Source organism: Canis aureus, chromosome 26, assembly GCF_053574225.1.
Source record: "Canis aureus isolate CA01 chromosome 26, VMU_Caureus_v.1.0, whole genome shotgun sequence".
Taxonomy (NCBI): domain Eukaryota; kingdom Metazoa; phylum Chordata; class Mammalia; order Carnivora; family Canidae; genus Canis; species Canis aureus.
In genome coordinates, this window is record NC_135636.1 from 41,928,994 (window position 1) to 41,947,877 (window position 18,884).

The 18,884-nt window shown below is 51.2% G+C and overlaps 1 protein-coding gene and 1 pseudogene across 5 annotated transcripts in view; both read left to right on the forward strand.

The window, feature by feature from the left end:
* Window positions 1-9,799, forward strand: part of SLC9A8 (solute carrier family 9 member A8) — a 70,634-nt gene extending 60,835 nt beyond the window's left edge. For 4 of the 5 annotated variants that reach the window (XM_077873533.1, XM_077873532.1, XM_077873535.1 and 1 more), the window contains 3 exons: window positions 2,290-2,510; window positions 4,148-4,294; window positions 5,189-9,799. In XM_077873533.1, the coding sequence (XP_077729659.1) occupies window positions 2,290-2,510; window positions 4,148-4,294; window positions 5,189-5,296 (476 nt within the window). In that variant the 3' untranslated portion in view covers window positions 5,297-9,799. The remainder of the gene's footprint in view (window positions 1-2,289; window positions 2,511-4,147; window positions 4,295-5,188) is intronic. The other variant, XR_013365433.1, reaches the window with a different exon arrangement.
* A 5,478-nt stretch (window positions 9,800-15,277) lies between these two features.
* Window positions 15,278-16,960, forward strand: LOC144298499 (interferon lambda-1 pseudogene; annotated as a pseudogene).
* Window positions 16,961-18,884: the final 1,924 nt, after the last annotated feature.

The window sequence follows — 18,884 nt, forward strand, 5'->3', positions numbered from 1 at the left end:
TGTTTGGAGAAGTGGGCATGGGAAGAGGCCTCTGTGGGGAATGGGGCGCTGTTCTAAACAGTGAGGACCATTGGTCCCTGGTGCTTCTCCCAGGCCATCCCGAGCCCTCTTGCCACAGGCTTTTGCCCTCTCTTTCCTGGATCCTCAGACTCTGTCTCTACTGAGACATCATCATTGAAACTCTTAAAGATTCTTTTCTTTCTCAGCAAAAAACCAGCAACTTCAACCCAAACCCCTCTGCACACCCCCTCCAGCTGCTTCCTGTCTCCCAATGCTGCCAGACCTCCTGACATGGACTGTCCTCGCCTGCTTTCTCCACTTCCTCACCTCCTGTTCATGGACCTGAACTTGGCCTTGCCCGGGTCACGAAGCAACCTTTTGCAGCCAAAACCTGGCGGGCACAGGGCAGCCCTCATCTGGCCTGCCTCCTCGGCTTTGAGCTCCTTCTTTCTACTGACCTGCTTTCTGCCTGGAGATCTTCTTTCCTAGGCATCCAGGCCATGCTCCTGGTTGCCTTCCTTTTCCTGTGGGGTTTCCTTGGCTTGCCCCTCCTCCTTTACCAAACCCTCAACACTGGCTTCTTCAGGACTCAGCCCCAGGCCTGCTTCTGCTCTTGTGTTCTCACACGCCCACCCATCATGTGGCCTCCACTTCCATCAAGTTCCCACACTCCCAAAGCTGTTTGCTCTTTTTTTTTTTTTTTTTAAAGATTTTATTTATTTATTTATTCATGAGAGACACAGAGAGAGAGAGAGAGGCAGAGACACAGGCAGAGGAAGAAGCAGGCTCCATGCAGGGAGCCCCACTTGGGACTTGATCCCGGGTCTCCAGGATCACGCCCTGGGCTGAAGGCGGCACTAAACCGCTGAGCCACCTGGGCTGCCCAAGCTGTTTGCTCTTAAATCTTGACTCCCGTGTTGAAATCCTCCTTTGATGCCATGGAAACACCACAATCTTGTTGTCTAGGACTGAATTTGCCTTCCTGCCCAACCTCTTCTTTGCCAGCGTTCCCCTTCCACGGAGAACAGAGAAATGCGTGTTACAGCAGAGGCATGGCTAACTCCGTATTTGCTGCATGTACATCTGTCCTGTGCTGAGCATTTCCTCCTCAGGCCACCAACCTGGCAGGCCCTGTGTTTAGTCTCATGTGACAGGTTGAGAGATGGAGTTTAATCCATCGCTCCAGCCTGAGACAACTGGGCGGAAAGCAGGGCACTAGGTGGTGAACCCAGGAGCCGGATTCTAGACCCTGTGCCCCGTCCACCGTGTAGCACAGCCCTCCTAGGACATCCCGCCATCGTCTGTGCCCTTCCCCTCTCCTTGTCTCTCTTAATTCCATCCCCTGTCTTTGTCCCTATCTTGGGCCTGCACTGCTTGGTCAGAGCCCCCTCATTCTGTGATGCTCCAGCCTCCATGTTTGGGTCAGATCCTCCACTGAGTGCCTTGCCCCATTCTCCCCTTCTCTGGCACTCACCGTGTGACAAGTCCTTGTCTGGGGTCTCCCCTCCTGGAAGCTCCCCTCTGTGTGGCCCCAGGCAAGTTAGGAGGTTTCCTAGAAAATGCTCTCTCCAGCTCTGGCTCTGTGCAGCCTTCAGCTGAGCCAGCAGCCTTGCTGGGCACCACAGCAGGAAGTAAGGAAGAGGCAGTGGCGCAGCTCCCCCACAGCCTCTGGCCAGCAGCAGGGCAGCCCAGGGCCTGTCATGCCGCCAGGAGCTGTGTAAGAGTAGCATCTTCAGAAGCGAGGGGCCTTTGGATAAATTGTTTCCTTGGCTGTTGCCTGAAAGGCTGTGTGGTCCCAGGAGGACGCTTCATTCCCTCAGTCTCGGTTCCTCATCTATATCTGGTGGAGAATTGTAGGACCTGCTTTACCAGCCTCCTGTGAAGTTCCAGCAAGGTTGTACATGTGGAGCCCTTAGCACAGGGCCTGGCACCTATGCACAGGGATGGCTTGGTCCATGCTAGTATTTTTGTGAGCATTGAGCTGGGTAAATCTTCACACAAGCACGCACACCTAGTGCATCACGGCCTGGACAGGTCACCTCATTTGACCTGCTTGGCCACCCTGTGAAGGAGAAATGGGATGAGCTAAGGCCCCGCTTCTCTGTGGCCTGCTTTTCCTTACACCCCAGAGCCTCACAGGAGGAGCTCATCCTCTTTAGTCGGGTGTGTTAGAATGTTCGACTGGCGTGATGCAGGGCCATGGCCGTATCCCCAGAGCACCCGGTCAGTGATGCGGCTTCTCCTCTCTCCGCCCTATGCATGTCCTCATACCCCCTTCTCTTCCCCCAGGCCTGCGAGGGGCCATCCCCTACGCCCTGAGCCTGCACCTGGACCTGGAGCCCATGGAGAAGCGGCAGCTCATCGGCACCACCACCATCATCATCGTGCTCTTCACCATCCTGCTGCTGGGCGGCAGCACCATGCCCCTCATCCGCCTCATGGACATTGAGGACGCCAAGGCACGCCGCAGGAACAAGAAGGACGTCAACCTCAGCAAGACAGAGAAGATGGTCAGTGCCCCGTGGGCCCGGGAATGGGATGGGGGCTTGGTCTGCACCGCAGCTAGGAAATGGGGAAATGAGACACGATTTGACGATCTCAGCACCTACACACACATATACCAGTTGCCAGCCTCAGAAGGAGGTTGGAGTCCTGAGGCTCCTTGTGAGTTGTTTGCCAGCCTCTGGCCTCATGGTGGGAAAGGGACACAGCCTACTTTCTCAGTGGGGAGCACAGGTCTCTCTGCAGCCATGTCTCAGCCAAGGCCCTGCTGGAAAGAGGTCCACAGGGGAGAGGGGGTGTCACAGTGGGGGCTGGCTCAGCAGGACCTTCTCACAGAGGCTGTTCTCCCACCACCCCCATCCTCCAGCTTTCTTGTCTGTTCTTAACAAAAGCCCCAATATAGGTTCTCAGACTTTTTGCTGGGTATCTGAACCAGTGGTGGCTCTAGGGCTTTCCAGGGCTGGGTGGGACCAGAGAGAATTTGCATTTTTAGCAAGTTGCCAGGTGCCGCTGCCCTGCGACCCTGCAGCCACCCTTGTTGAAGCCCGGCTTTAGGGGAACCAGGATGTTTGTCCAGAGGAAGAGGAGCTGCTGTGCTATTTAGGGAGTGCTTTGTGTGCCACAGGCTCTCCTCCTACTGTCCCAGGGCGCCCTGATCACCCACAGGAGGCAGGTGCTCTCTGCTCATCCCCATTTTGCAGATACGAGCACGGAGGCACAGAGAGGCCACACAGACTCCATAGTCTGTGCTCTTACCCATCACGCTCTCCATCAGCGCTCTCAAGGTGGAGGCCCCTGGACCAGCAGCATCACTGGGAGCTTGTTAGAAATGTGAATTCTTGAGCCCTTTCCCAGATCTGCCTAATGAGAACCCTGTGGGGCGGGGGGGGGGGGGGCTGCATTTTCTGAAACCACAAGCCTTCTGGGTGATTCTCCCTGCCTCCCCCCACCCCCCGCAGCTGCACCTCCCCCCAAACCCCCCAGTGGTGGCCACTTGGCTGTGGCCTCAGGGCTTCTCCTGCATTCACACCCTGGTGGCCTTTGGTCCTCCTTTCAGAGGGTGGGGCTGTTCCTCCGCAGTGGGCTAGAGCTGTGCTGGCATGAATCCAGTGACCCTGAGACCTCCTACCCTCGCAGACCTGTCCTGCCAGAGGGTGGTCACTCTCATTCCTCTCTGCTTCCCACCAAGATTGCCCCCACACACACCACCAGCCCCACCGATTGACTGGCAAACACCTGCCCAGAACAGAACCACAGCTAGTGCAGCTGCAGGCATAAGTGACAAAAGGAGCCTGCCCTGTTCAGTTTGCTGGGAACAAAATCACCGAGAATGGCAATTCCCAGTCCTGCATGCACATTAGAATCACCTTTGGAAAGCTTACAGACCAAACCCCAGCCCACAAATAAATTCTGATTTATTCATGATTCTGATTTATTTCTGGGTATCCATTGTATTTTCACAAGCCTTTCCACCTCCCTCAGGGCTCCCAGGAGGCGCTCTGCTACCTACAGACGCCCTGCACTGATTCGAAAGCACAGTTAGGGCTGGGGGCACTGGTGGCCAGAAGCGGAGGGCTGCTGGGTAGGCTGGGTGGGGTAGGGGCTCCCAGGAAGAGGCCAGCTGACAACCTCCCTCCGGCCACAGGGCAACACCATCGAGTCAGAGCACTTGTCAGAGCTCACGGAGGAGGAATATGAAGCCCACTACATCAGGCGGCAGGACCTCAAAGGCTTCGTGTGGCTGGACGCCAAGTACCTGAACCCCTTCTTCACGCGGCGGCTGACTCAGGAGGTGGGACCCCAGCATGCACCACATGGCTCAGGGTCCCTAGCCTTCCACCCTCAGGCCCTGTGGGGCCGTCGGTGGGTGGGCAGAGGGACCTGTCGGGCCGCCTCCCCCACACCCCCCTTCCCGGGCCGGCAGCTGGATATGCTGTGGGGCTCGGCATCTGCTCTTCGCTACCCCCTCACTGCCATTTGTAGTGTGAGTTTAATAATAGACTTGTTAACACAGTTTGGTTTTCCTGGATGATAGACTCGGAACATTGATCAGCTACTGAATCGGAGCTGAAAATTTCAAACATGCCGGGGCCTCAGACAGTGAGGCCCAAGGCTCAGGGCTGTTGTTCCATCCCCCTGGGGACTGCTGGCCTCTGGACTGTGAGTGACACAGTCTTGGGGGGCCCAACTTGGGTCTGCTGCATTTCATTTCTGAGCCCGTGTTCCTCCCTGGCAGTCATGGTCTCTGTCATTGTGGGACTGTTTCTCATTATTGCTTCATGTCATTTTCCCAACAACCTGTGTAGTAGCTACAGCTGTTCTCTTGCTGGACAGCTGGGAAGGCTGAGACCCAGAGAGGTGCAGTAACCGCCCTGAGGTCACACAGCCAAGACGCAGCAGAGGTGGCAGCAGAGCCCAGGGGTGTCTGATCCCGGAAGCCAGGTTTTTGAACGTCACGCCAGCCTGCCTCCCACTCCCGTTTCTGAGTGACATCTCCTGTCCTCTCCACCCCCCAGAGAAGAATCCCAGCTTGAGTTAGTTGGTTAACACTTTGAAGTTGCCTGCGGCCCTGTGCCCTTCCTCCCATCTCTCTCCCACACCCCCACAAGGTACAGGCAGCTCCCCCTCCTAACTTTGACCTGACCCAGACCCACTGACCAGGGCTTACTTGTGTCTCCTGCCCCAGGACCTCCACCATGGGCGCATCCAGATGAAAACCCTCACCAACAAGTGGTATGAGGAGGTGCGCCAGGGCCCCTCGGGCTCCGAAGATGACGAGCAGGAGCTGCTGTGATGGAGCAGGGCGCCCGCCCAGCGGCCTCTTGGCTCTCAGGACAGACGCTCAGCAGGGGCCCCGGAGATGCTGCATTTGGCCGCAGCCTCAGGGAAGATGGAAGCAGGGTGAAGCAAAGGCCATGGTCTTCTGAAACCAGATGTCCCTGGGCCTTGGAGCCAGCTGTCTGCTTCTGAAGTAGGTCATGTCCCCGGGCCTCCCCGAGCCAGACCTCTGCTCTGTTGCTTCCCAGCCCGCAGATCCAGAGGGACCCACCGTCCAGGTAAACCTTCCCTTCTGCTTCTGTGGCCAGGGTGCAGAGTCCTCTGACGAGCTGAGGTGCCTGAGAAGAAAAGCCGTGACCAGCCGTGGAGCCTGCCAGGACTGGGGGTTCTGGGGGAGCCCTGGCTTGCAGCTTCTGCTGTTCTCAGCCACGGCCTTCACAGGAGTCCCTGCTGTGGCCCAAATGGGTGTCTGTTCAGCAGTACAGGGAGCCAGCCACCCTTTCCCTTTGGTCATCAAGGTGCCTCTGGTCTCAGCAGCAGCAGTTCTGACCTAAGTGGTGGGCTCAGAAATCCGGAAAACCTCACACTTCCCTTTGAGTTGTTGCTTGCACTCCCTGAAAAGGAAAAACCAGTGACCTTTTTTCTTTACCTCGGACTGGCACCTTGCGGGCTGTCTCCCTGGGTGGCAGGCAGCTGCTGCCCTCCTCTGGGAATAGTGTGAATGTTTACACTGGTGCGGAGCCGGACACAGGGGTCCTTCTCAGGAACCCCATTAGAAGCTGCATCGGGTTTCTGGGGGTGAGCTAGCCCAGTCCGTGGGGTCAAAGCGCCCTCTGGAGGGAGAAGCTAGAGTTACAGAGCTTATGCAGCTGGCATCGGTGGTCTTGGAGTTCAGTTTAAATTCCTACACTTTTACATAGTGAGAGCCTGGCAGTCACCTCCCTCCCTCACCCAGTGGATCTCATTGGTCCAGAGGCCCCAGTTCCTGGGCTCTGTGGGGTCTGCCCACTGTTTGCCTGCTGCCACCTTCACTGCTAATCAGCATTTCCTTCTTCCCTGTTCAGTTCTTTACCGTCTTGGGTCCCAGCTCACCAAAGCCCTGAGTAGGGGCCAGAGCAGCAGTGCCCTGTGCTCCTCCCCTGCCACTCCCACCCAGAACTCGCTCACAGAGGCTTGCACATGTCTCTCTCTCTCACACGCACACCCCCTGCCCTGTCCCTGTGGTCCCAGCCCTTGGCTATCCAGGGTGAGGAGCTGCTAGTCACATCCAGATGGAGTGGAGTTCCTCACTTTCACATCTGCTCCTCATCTTCCCTTATCAAACCTCATACCCACTAGCCTTTGCCCATCTATGGGCCAGTGGCACCTCCCCTAGGTACCTCAGGGTCCCTGCCTTGGGACTCGGCACCCTCTTGGGTGGTTTCGTTGTGTCCTGGTTCTGTGTGAGGAACACTGGGCCAGCATGGACCCTGGGCTGGCAGCAGGTCTGTTTCCTTCCCTTCTGCCTCAGGCAGCATGGCCCTGGGTGTCAGGAAGAACTGACTGCAGAGCCCTCCGAGACCCTGGTGCCCAGCCCACCCGACCAGGCCCCTTTCCTGGAAGTATGAGGCCAATCAGACAGGAAGCACTTGGTTTCCTTCTTATGCATGAAAAGTAAATCTGTACTTGCTAGGGTTAACATATGTTCATTTCTCTTTTTGGAACCTCCCCCTTTAGCTCCGTAATTTAAGCCAAACAGGAGTATTTTACTTCACCTAATACCTTCTGGGAGGAGCAATACCATGTATAATTCTTGTCTCCATCATTTCCTACTTTTAGAGGTCAAAGGAGAAGACGGTTGTCCACACCTAGGAGGAAGAGGGCAGGGATCCGAGACTAGAGTGTTCTCCAATCCATAAATAATTTACTTTCTCCTTTGAAGTTCGTGGTCTGATCTCAGAAGTGGAACTTGCATTGCAAACTCAATAGCTTCCCAGAAAATGTGGGGGGAGGGGGGGCGGGGGCTGTGAATTCACAGATAAAGCAGTGGAAACACCTTCTCAATTCAGACTGCCCCCTGTCACCAGGTCTCGCCTCCCACTTTTAGCGGAGACTTGAAAATGATAGTGTAGTAGAGAAGAGTCCTCAAAGTGGAAGGTCCCCTAGGCCTGGGTTAGTGGGCCGGGGGGCACCTTTCCTGGCAGGTCCTGGCACCTCTTGGGTCTCCTGAGAGGCTCTTCTGCCCCCTGCTGGCTACGTGAGGCTTTGGCAGGCTGGAGCCCATTCTTATGGGGACAAGGGCAACCCGCGTTCCTCACGTCTGTCTCTTGGCCTTTGCCATTGCCACCTGCAGAGCCTATGGAGATACATTTTCCTGGTGGATTTTTTCAAGTGTCTTTGCTTGAAAATCAGAAGTTTGCTGCTGCTGCTGCTGCTGCCTTTAGCATACTTAATAATTCTACTTTTGGGGGCAATAAATGCCTAATAGATAAAAAAATATTTAGCATAACTACAATTTCCCACAGATTTATTTCCTTCTAGGTCTAGCCCATGGGAAGGAGGGGTATAGCACACAGACAGGGTCATACTTCAGAGCGAGGGTGAACGCTGTGAAGTCTGTGAGTGCCTCTGAGGCAGCTGGCAGCTTAGTGAACTTAGAAGACGTGCTTGTCTTGGGGAACCATGTGGCAACAAGGCCCACACCCAAGGCTCCCCCCTGCAGCCCTGTCATTGTAGGATCCCTGGGAAAACCATACCCTGAGGCTTGTGGTGTGGGGAGTTACAGGGCAAGGAGGGGGCTTATCTTAGGTCCCCAGAGATCAAGTTTTAGGCTGGGCTGAGCCAGGGCCAGGCACGAGAAAGGTGGCTCCGCTCCATAGTCTGGTGCTCAGATAGCCCAACAGCAGAACCAAAAACCTCCTGCTCCCTGGCCAGCTACCTCTCTTCACAGTAGAAGTGCTGGCCAGGCCCTGGGTAAGGCCCAGGGGCAGGGCCTGGCCCAGAATGTTGGCTCCCCCAGAATACCCCAAGTTAGCCTACAGAGGTCCTGGTTGGCCTGCAGATTCCTCTGTGTGCCATGAAATATGGAAAGATTGATGAGCAGGGGACCCTCCTATCCTTGAAACCTACATCAGAGGTGGCATCAGCAAGACTTGCTCTGTGAGGTCTCAGCTTCACATCCCAGGGGCTTGTGCATTTGGCCGAGTCCTCAGCAGGGTGGCCACATCCAGGATCCCATTTCTGCTTTGGTGGGGAGAGTGGGGGTAAGGCAGGGTGGTGGCTGGCTTCTCGTCAGCTAAGTCATGGATGTCAATGGTGCAAGCCTCCGAACTGGTCCCTGATTCAAGCACAAGGAAGAATCAGCAGCAATGATCTGCCATTAATTAGGACTTTAAAAGCGAGAGAGAGAAAGAGAAAAGCCACCGTGATCCTCCCCCCTTCCCTCCAGAATGCAGACCTTGTGTTTCTCTTGCTGGTTGACGTGTGTAGGAAACCAACTCTGAACCGTTCTCGTTCTCGATATGGCAGCCAACACCATTAAGAAGCTGTTCTCCTAGGAACTCAGTCTCTAAAGCCCCAGGCAATTTGTTTTAAATGAAAATACTCCCAGTGAAAGGGAAGACTTACACAGAGTAAGTAGCCACACTCCCTCCTGCTTAGGTTCCTGCCGTCTCTCACGCAAGTAGTTAGATATTGAGGAACTTCTGTGGCCATTGGCCATGTGACAAATGAAGAAGACTTGACAAGTTTCCCCTGGGCCACCCCATCCCACTGGCCAACTTGGTCCAGAGGGAAACAAACACCTGGCCTTTCTCCCGGTGAGCTGGTCGTGCCAGGCTGCGGTGTGAGCTCGCCCGACTTCAGGGTGAGTGCGGCTGCTGGAGCCGGGCCACCTGACCGGACAGGGAACATGCAGACGGGCACTCAAGAGAAAGGTCCCCTGTCACCCTGGTGGGCCTGTGCTCCCAGGAGCCTGTCAGCCCTGTGGAAGAGCCATGTCCTCATGTTCCTAGTCCCTTCTAGAAGCCCCAGCCCTGTTCTAAGGAACCAGTAGAGACCTGGGGAAGGCTCCTCGCTCGCTGCCAGGTTTCGGGGTTCATGGCTTCCCCAAGGCTTTCACATCATCTCCACAACAGCCCCTGCCAAGCTTGATCTGTTCTCAAGGTTAATCAGAACTTTGAATTCTTCTGACTCATTTTCTTTATAAAAATGAAGGATTTTTTTTTAAGTACCGTTTTTTTGTTGTTGTTGTTTTGTTTTGTTTTAAGGACCTTTCAGAAGGTCAGGCTTATTCTTTGTCCTCCCATGTGTAAGTTGTGAGAGGTATTTGTTAGGTCCTGGTTCCTGAGAAATGATTTGCTGCTCTTCCTGATGGGGCTTCAGACTGGGGAGGGGAAGGTGGGCCGCCGGGAGGGGGGGGAGCACAGGAGCTGCTGTGCTGGAGCCCCTGCTTCATCTCACTGGACTGTAAAGAATTCAGAAACAGAAAACAGTAATGTCACTGGATATTTATTTAGAAATAAAAATGAATGCTGCTGGATCCGAGCAGTTCCTGTGTTTGTGTTCAGGTGGCACTGCAAATACACGGGTCCCACTCTCCTGGACTCTGCTCTGTGTCAGCACCTACCAGACTCCGGGGACCAGCGGCAGACGTGTTGCCCAGGCCACGCGGTGGGCTTCGGACCAGACAGGCCCCGGGCGTCATACCTGCCCTGCCCCCGCCCCTGCCCCTTAGTGAGGAGGATGTGAGGCCAAGCAGAAGGGTCTAGCATGGGCCCAGCTTCCAGCCAGCCCACAGCTGCTAGAGTCTGTCTTCCCCACAGCTCCCTGGGCTGCTGGTCTCCCGTTGCTGGGACTGCAGACGAGCCCTCATGCGCCTCTGCCAGGCTGTGGAAGCAGGAACTTGCCAGTCCGTCCTCCAGGTTCTGAATCCACACAGCCGCAGGTGTCTCTGGTGGAAGGTGGTGGCACGCTCTGCCGGAAGGACGCCTGGAGTCTGTTTGCCCCCTCATACTTCCACATGGCACCCAAAGCTGCTTACGGAAACAGGCACAGACCAAAAACACACGTACTAGAAAGTGAAAGCAGGTAGGACAGCCTGTGCTGAGGCCAGGTGCGGGCCTTCCGGCAGGGAAGCCAGAGCTAGACCTCTCCGCGCCTTCCACTCCTGCTCCCCCACCCCCAGCCGAAGAAGGAAGTGGGGAGATTAGATCACACCTGGGACCCAGCTGTGCCCGGGCTGCCAAACCCGGTGCCCAGACATGCTGCTGGGGTCGGGGACAGGGAGCCGCAGGGTGGGGGGAGGCACTCGCACCTTCATCAGCTCCCTCTTCCACCTTTGAGGAGACCTGGGTTCAGAGAATCGTTTCTCTACATAATCAAACTGTGAGTGTGATGATGGGTGGCACTGGAATGAGGGGGACTGTGGCGGAGTCTTCTCAGGCCACCGCTGGCTGCAGGGGAGGCCGGGCAACGGAGCTGTGCCAAGCAGTGTCAGCTTGGATAAGGGAGTCCTGGTAGTAAAAGGAGAATGGATCTCAAGTGGCCCCCCCAGAGGGAGCTGGTATTTTTCGCTCACATTTCAACCTCTTCTCAACTCCTAGGAGAAGCACTCAGGGTGGAAGGGAGCGGGGCAGGGGAGTTTTTCCTTAGAGGCCAGAAAACTCTGGGGGAGGGCCGTACACAAAGGTCAGGGCCCCATAATCCCCTGGATGTCACTTGCAGCAGAAATAACGGATACAAATTCCTGAAGGGAGACAGATTCCAAAACAATAATATATAGCATTAGCCTCTAACAATTAAATTAATGGTGTGTGTATAAATAGGAAACGGTCCAGAAGAACAGGTGCCAAGTTTTTGGTTCTCTGAATGGAAGGATGATGGCAACTTAAAACCTCTAAACCTCTTGTTGTTTGCATATCCTTCCTATCCTTCAGAAAGCACAGTCATTCAGTACTCAGGAACACACTGCACGGCATCTTCACGTTTCATAATGTGATTACAAATGAAAACAAATGAAACCACAGCTACAGGAGCAATGCAGTAAGGGGAGAGATTTGATATGATAGAGCACTCGGGAAACGAAGTCTCACTGTCACCGGAGGTGAGAGTCCAAACTGAGAGAATCACTTAGAAAAGCATCTGGCAATGCCTAGTAAAGTTAAAGACATCTGGGATCCCTGGGTGGCGCAGCGGTTTGGCGCCTGCCTTTGGCCCAGGACGCGATCCTGGAGACCCAGGATCGAATCCCACATCGGGCTCCCGGTGCATGGAGCCTGCCTCTCTCTCTGCCTATGTCTCTGCCTCTCTCTCTCTCTGTGTGACTATCATAAATAAATAAAAAATTTAAAAAAAAATTTAAAGACATCTGTCACCCTTCAATCCAGGAATTCCCCTCCCAGGACAATGCCCTGGAGAGCAAGCAGGAGCAGACGACTGTCGGAGGACCAAACCCCAGCCTGCCTGCCTACGCTCTGTACTACCAGAGAGTGAAGAATGGTTAACATCTCCAAATGGTTGAAAAAAAATTCAAAAGAACATTTCATGACCTGAAAACTATATGAAATTAGAATCTCAATGCCTATAAATAAAGCTTTTAATTTTTTAATTAAAAGTCTATTGGGGGAGCTGAGTGGCTCAGTGGTTGAGCAACTAACTGCCTTTGGCTCAGATCATGATCCTGGAGTCGTGGGATCGAGCCCCACATCAGGTTCCTTGCAGGGAGCCTGCTTTTCCTGCTGGCTATGTCTCTGCCTCTCTCTGTGTGTGCCTCATGGATAAATAAAATCTTAAAAAAAAAAAAGAAAATCTATGGAAGGGGTGCCTGGGTGGTTCAGTTTGTTAAGTGGCTGCCTTCGGCTCAGGTCATGATCCTGGAGTCCTAGGATCCACCCCAGAGTTGGGCTCCCTGCTCAGTAGGGAGTCTGCTTTTCCCTTGTCACCCCACTCATGGTCTGTCTCGCTATCTCTGTCTCTCTCTCAAATAAATTTTAGAAATCTTAAAAAAAATTATGGAAAATTTTTTCTCTCTTGTTATGTAAGTACCTACATAACTTTTTTTTCCTCTTGGCTCCCGAAGCCAAAAATACTCACTACCTAGCCATTTACAGAAAAGGCCTGCCCACCCCTGCCCTAGAGAAATTCTTAACACACTCTTGCACCAGGAAATACCCGTGAGAATATTTGCAATAGCACCTGATTGGAAACAAGCGAAATGTGTCTCACCAAGAAAGTGGATAAGCAGTTACCCTCCCCTTCTCGCTTGTATGTGGGGGGGGGGGGGGGGCGGGGGGGGGGTAACTGAGACTCCCTCTCAGTCAAAATTAGGTCTGGTCATAGGTGGCAAAATTAAAATCAGTAATGGCTTTCCTAGAATCCTTGAGAACCAAGATTCTTAGGAAAGAGGTGAAGTAAAAAAATCCCTTGGTCCTAAATTTTAATTAAAGTATAAATATGAACTTATGATGTATTTTGTTTTTTAAAAAATGTAAGTTCTGTTCATTAAAAAGACCTAGAAGCGGGCAGTCCGGGTGGCTCAGCGGTATAGCGCCACCTTCAGCCCAGGGCGTGATCCTGGAGTCCCGGGATCGAGTCCCACGTGGGGCTCCCTGCATGGAGCCTGCTTCTCCTTCTGCCTGTGTCTCTGCCTCTCGCTCTCTGTGTATTCTCATGAATAAATAAATAAAATCTTTAAAAAAAAAAGGACTCAGGAAGGACTGGAAGAGGTCCCTACTGGCCAAAGACAGGAATCTGAGCATCAATAGCAATAATGTAAAGAACTAAAGTATTTAAAATATACTGAAATAGGGGATCCCTGGGTGGCGCAGCGGTTTGGCACCTGCCTTTGGCCCAGGGCGTGATCCTGGAGACCCGGGATCGAATCCCACGTCAGGCTCCCTGCATGGAGCCTGCTTCTCCCTCTGCCTGTGTCTCTGCCTCTCTCTCTCTTTGTGTGACTATCATGAATAAATAAATAAATAAAATCTTAAAAAAAAATAAAATATACTGAAATTAAATATATATATACATTATGTATATATATACATATATGTATATATATGTATATGTATATATATACACATAGACACATATGCTGAAATCAATGAGTTAATGATACTTTTTTAAAAAATAGTCACTGTTGGGGGACCCTAAGGCATCAACTCATTAAGTAAAAATAAAGGCAAAGAGGGGCACTTGGCTGGCTCAGTTGGTAGACCATGTGACTCTTCATACCAGTTGTGAATTCAAGCCCCACACTGGGCCAAGAGCTTGCTTAAAAAAAAATAGTAATAAAAAATGATTAAGCATTTATCTCATTTAAACTACTCCTGATGGTCAAGTAACAGCTAATGGCAGTTTCTTTTTCTTCTAAAAAAATAATTATAAACTTACAGGAAGTTGCAAAAAAATAATACAAAAAGGCCTCGTGTACCCTGCACTGTTTCCCCAGTAGTAACATCTTGCACAGCTACAGAATAATATCACACCTGGGAAACTGACATTGGTACAAGCCACAGACCTTGTTCAAATTCTATCAATTTTACATGTACTCCTGTGAGAGAGAGTGTGTTTAGTTCTATACAATTTTATCACATGTGTAGAGTCACACCACTACAAGGAAGTTTCTTTTTATAGAAGTATTCTGGTTGCCAAAAGGAATACTAAAACAATCTACATTTTGCAACTTCCAATGAAATGACTGATCTAAGCACCAAATAATAGTTCTAAAGGCTGATACTGTTCCAAAGGGAGAAAATTCAACATCACATGCCTTCTGGTGAAGGAATACAACATCTATGAAGTATTCTTATTCCCCCCAAATCAGACCCAAATCTGAGCAAGCCTTAAAAGTCAACTGCCGTGTGATGTACCTCAGTTATAGAATGAAGGACGAAAACCACATGGTTGCCTCAACTGATGCAGAAAAAAAAATTTAACAAATTTCAACACACATTCATGATAAAAACACTCTAATAAACTAGGAATAGAAAGAAATTACCTCAACATAATAAATGCCACATATGAAAGTGTATGTGCCACAGCGAACATCCTACTTAATGGTGAAAGACTGAAAACTCTTCCTCTAAGATCAGGATCAAAGCAAGGATGCCCACTCTTGCCACTTGAAGTCAACACAGAACTGGAAGTCTTAGCCAGAGCAATTAGGGAAGAAAAAGAAATAAAAGGCATCCAGACTCGAAAGAAAGAGGTAAAACTGTATCTGTTCTCAGCATGATCTTATATGTAGAAAACCCTAAACATTTCACATACACACACACACAACTCTGTTAGAACTAATAAATAAGGGCACCTGGGTGGTTCAGTGGTTGAGTGTCTATGCCTTTGGCTCAGGTTGTGATCCCCGAGTCCTGGGATCGAGTCGCACATCAGACTCCCCCACAGGGAGCCTGCTTCTCCTGCCTATGTCTCTGCCTCTATGTGTGTGTCTCTCATGGATAAATAAAATCTTTAAAAAAAAAAAGAATAAAAGAAATTAACCAACTTGCAGGATACAAAATTAACACATAAAAAATCAGTTGTCTTCTATCCATACACAATGAGCAATCTGAAAAGGAATCAAAAACAAATCCATTCACAATAGCATCAAAAAGAATAAAATACTTAGAAATAAACTTAACCAAGGAAACAAAAGACTTGTACACTGAAAACTATAAGGCATTACTGGAAGAAATAAAAGAAGACACAAATAAAGGGAAAGACATCCTGTGTTCATGGGTTAGAAGACTTAGTATCGTAACATTGTCCATACTACCCAAAGCATTCTACCAATTCAATGCAATCCCTATCAAAATACCAACGGCATTTTTTACAGAAATAGAAACAGTCCTAACATTTATCTTGGATCTCAAGGGCCCCTGAATAGTTGAAACAATCTTTAAAAAGACAATTTTCGATTCTCACACTTCCCGATTTCAAATCCTATTACATACAAAGCTATGGTAATCAAAATACTATGGGACTGGCATAAAGATAGATTTATAGACCAGAATAGAGCCCAGAAATAAACCCTCACATATATGGTCAAATTAGCTTCAACGACAGTCAAGAACACACAGTGGAGTACGGACGGCCTCAACAAATGGTGGTGGAGGAACTAGATAGCCAAATGCAAAAAATCGAAGTTAGACCCTTACCTTTCACCACGTGTAAGACTTAAAATGGAATAAAGACCTAAATGTAAGACCTAACGCTATAAACTCCTAGAAGAAAACACAGGGAAGAGTTTCGGGACGCAGGGTTTCGCAAGGATTTCTTGGACAGGACGCCGAAAGCACAGGTGACCAAAGCGAAAGTAGACAAAGGGGACCCCAGTGAACAAAACGTGCCTCAAAGGGAAGCCCTCTCTGCCGCACCTTCCAGCCTGCACCCCACCGGAGCCACTTTCCTGTCCCTCTACCGGTCTCGGCCTCAGTACGGGGCTCCCCAAAGCCAGCTAGCTGAAGGCTGCCCCAGAGGGTCCTAATCCGAAGATTGTCCAGGCACGGGGACTTCTCCAAAACCAGGCGTCCTCCTATGAGTGAATTTCAGTTTCTCTTTCCTTCTCGGCACAGGTCCAGGGAAGGGACTTGTGGGATACCTGGTCTCTGTGACTCAGGCAGCCTCGCCCAGCCCCATGTGCTCCCCTGGTTCAGGACTGGCCCCACCTACGTGTGTCTGCCTCTCCTGTGGAGATTCCAATTTTCATTTGCCTTTTCACTTTACATACCTCAGCTGGGATTGCCCAGTGAGCCTGGCTAAAAGCAGAGCCATGCGGCAGGGAAAGCAGAGGAGAGTTGGCCATGGCTACAGCTCGGGTCCTGGTGCTGGTGACCGTGGTGCTGGGCTTGACCAGAGCCGGCCCTGTCCCTACTTCCAAACCCACCACAACCAGGAGGGGCTGCCACATGGACAGGTTCCAGTCTCTGTCACCCAGGGAGCTAGAAGCCTTCAAGAAGGCCAAGGATGCCTTGGAAGAGTCGCTCTCCCGGAAGAACTGGAGCTGCAGCTCTCGCCTCTTCCCTAGATCCAGGGACCTGAGACTCCTGCAGGCCTGGGAGCGTCCTGTGGCCTTGGAGGCTGAGCTAGACTTGACACTGAAGGTCCTGGAGAACATGACTGACTCATCGCTGGGGGTCACCCTGGACCAGCCCCTCCGCATGCTGCACCACATCCACTCGGAGCTCCAGGCTTGTGTCCCGGCTCAGCCCACAGCAGACCCCAGGCCCCACGGCCGCCTCCACCACTGGCTGCACCGGCTCCAGAAGGCCCCCAAGGAGTCCCAGGGCTGCCTCGAGGCCTCCATCACGTTCAACCTCTTCCGCCTCCTCACACGGGACCTGAAATGTGTTGCCAGTAGAGACCTGTGCGTCTGAGAACCTGGACCTGCCCCCAGCCCGTCTGGGACCCAGGCCTTATCCAGGCACCAGCCTCACCCTTGCCTTAAGTTATTTCCTCTCAACCCCTTATTTATGCAGCCCTGCCCTGTACCCCTAAGTAAAGTTTATTTTTCTACTTTTGTACAACATGCAGCATATAAAGAATGGAGAAAAAAAAAAGAGCCACAACTCTGGAGACTGAGAAAACAGCGGAACGTGTTGAACAACAGTGCAGGCTGCAGTCAGCAAAATGCAATCTCTGACAAACTATGAAGGACTAAAAATCCAGCTCAACTAAAACATTTCAAGAGGAAAAGAAAGAGAAAGCTGGGGTCCCTATACTCTGTGGGGACAGCCTTTAGGGTAAAAGTGATTTAAAGATCTAACTACCAATTGCATTTTGGAGAATTATTTGAGCACTGATAGTTTTTAAAATATGGATTTCTATGCAACCGGACATCAGAACATTGCATACCATCGCTATTAAAGAATTCTAAAAACTTAGATGTGATAATGGTATGGTGTTTTAAAAGTCCTTGTCTTGAGTTGGCTCAGTCGGAGGAGCATGGTGACTCTTATTGGGGTTGTGAGTTTGAGCCTCACAATGGATGTAGAGATTAAATAAATAAAACTTTAAAAAATAAATAAATGGAAGTCCTTGTCTTTTAGATACACATACTGAAATATTCACAAGTGAAACAGATGTCTGGAATTTGCTTCAAAGGAATTTAGGAGGGAAGTGGATGGACAGGTAGAAAGGAAACCAGGTTGGCTGCAACCTGGTAAAACTGTTAAATTGGGGAATCCCTGGGTCGCTCAGTGGTTTAGCGCCTGCCTTCAGCCCAGGGCGTGATCCTGGAGACCCGGGATCCAGTCCCACATCGGGCTCCCTGCATGGAGCCTGCTTCTCCCTCTGCCTGTGTCTCTGCCTCTCTCTCTCTCTCTGTCTCTCATGAATAAATAAAAATCTTAAAAAAAAAAAAACAAAAAACCTGTTAAATTGTTGAAGCCAGGTTCAAGGTACATGAAGTTTGTAAATAAAAAGGTTTTTTATTTATTTTTTATTTTTTAAAATTTTTATTTATTTATGATAGTCACACAGAGAGAGAGAGGCAGAGACATAGGCAGAGGGAGAAGCAGGCTCCATGCACCGGGAGCCCGACATGGGATTCGATCCCGGGTCTCCAGGATCGTGCCCTGGGCCAAAGGCAGGCACCAAACCACTGCGCCACCCAGGGATCTCCAATAAAAAGGTTTTTTAAATGAGAAAGTGGGAAAATGTGGATTAAGCAAAGTAATAGCTCATTCCTCTTGTACATAAGAATTCTGGAGGTGGGCAGGGCAGGCTGGGTCTGATGGCAGCTTCCTAAGCACCTAAGCTTCCTGGCCCCTTCCAACTGCTACCCTGCCCTCTTCCCTTGGCTTCCGCCTCAGTGTCTTCATGGCTGCCCCATTCCAGCCAGCACAGCCCTTCCAGCCAGGAAGGAGGATCAGGGTGGGAGGACAAGATCCTTTGAAAAACACGTCTTGGAAGACACACAAACCACGTCTCTGTCCCAGTGACCAGACACAGCCATGTAGCCATGCCTCGCCACAGGAGAGCTGGGAAAGGTAGTCTTTACCATGGTCTTCTGTTACCAAGGGAGAAAGGGTGAGAGGAATTTGAAATGTCTGCCACAGCCCTTATCCCTCTGAGACTGGTAATCAGGCATGTGGGGCGCCACAGATGGGTGCTCAGAGCTGGCAGCAGAGCTAACGGACAGCTGGTGGGCCTGATGATGTTAAATATGCTTGTCATTTATATTCACAGATGAAGCAATCTGCTCTGAAGTCACCACGCTGCTTTGGGTGCAGGAGTGTCTGGCTTCCTCCGCTCCCCCGAGCTGGGTGTGCACCTATAGGAAACCGCCGTTCCCAGCAGCGCCATCTCCTATGTTGTAGCTAAAACCAAACCCAACACTTGGGCCTTTGGCCTGAGGCCGTTGGAAGAGGCTGGGTGTGGCAGGAGGGCTCATTTCACAAGGCTGAGGTGCCTTTGAAGGGCCAGCCCAGCAGTGGTCACTATCATGTGGAGACCGTGCTGCTACTGAGCCTGGATGTCTTGAACCACAGCCGCTTGTATACTGCCCTCAAGATTTTTGCCATACATCTTGCTTTTAAAAAACACTTAAATTGATTTTTGAAGTGATCTATCATTGCTGTAGGTGGAAAACAGTACAACCTGCTTCAAATAGAAAGTAACTGATTACT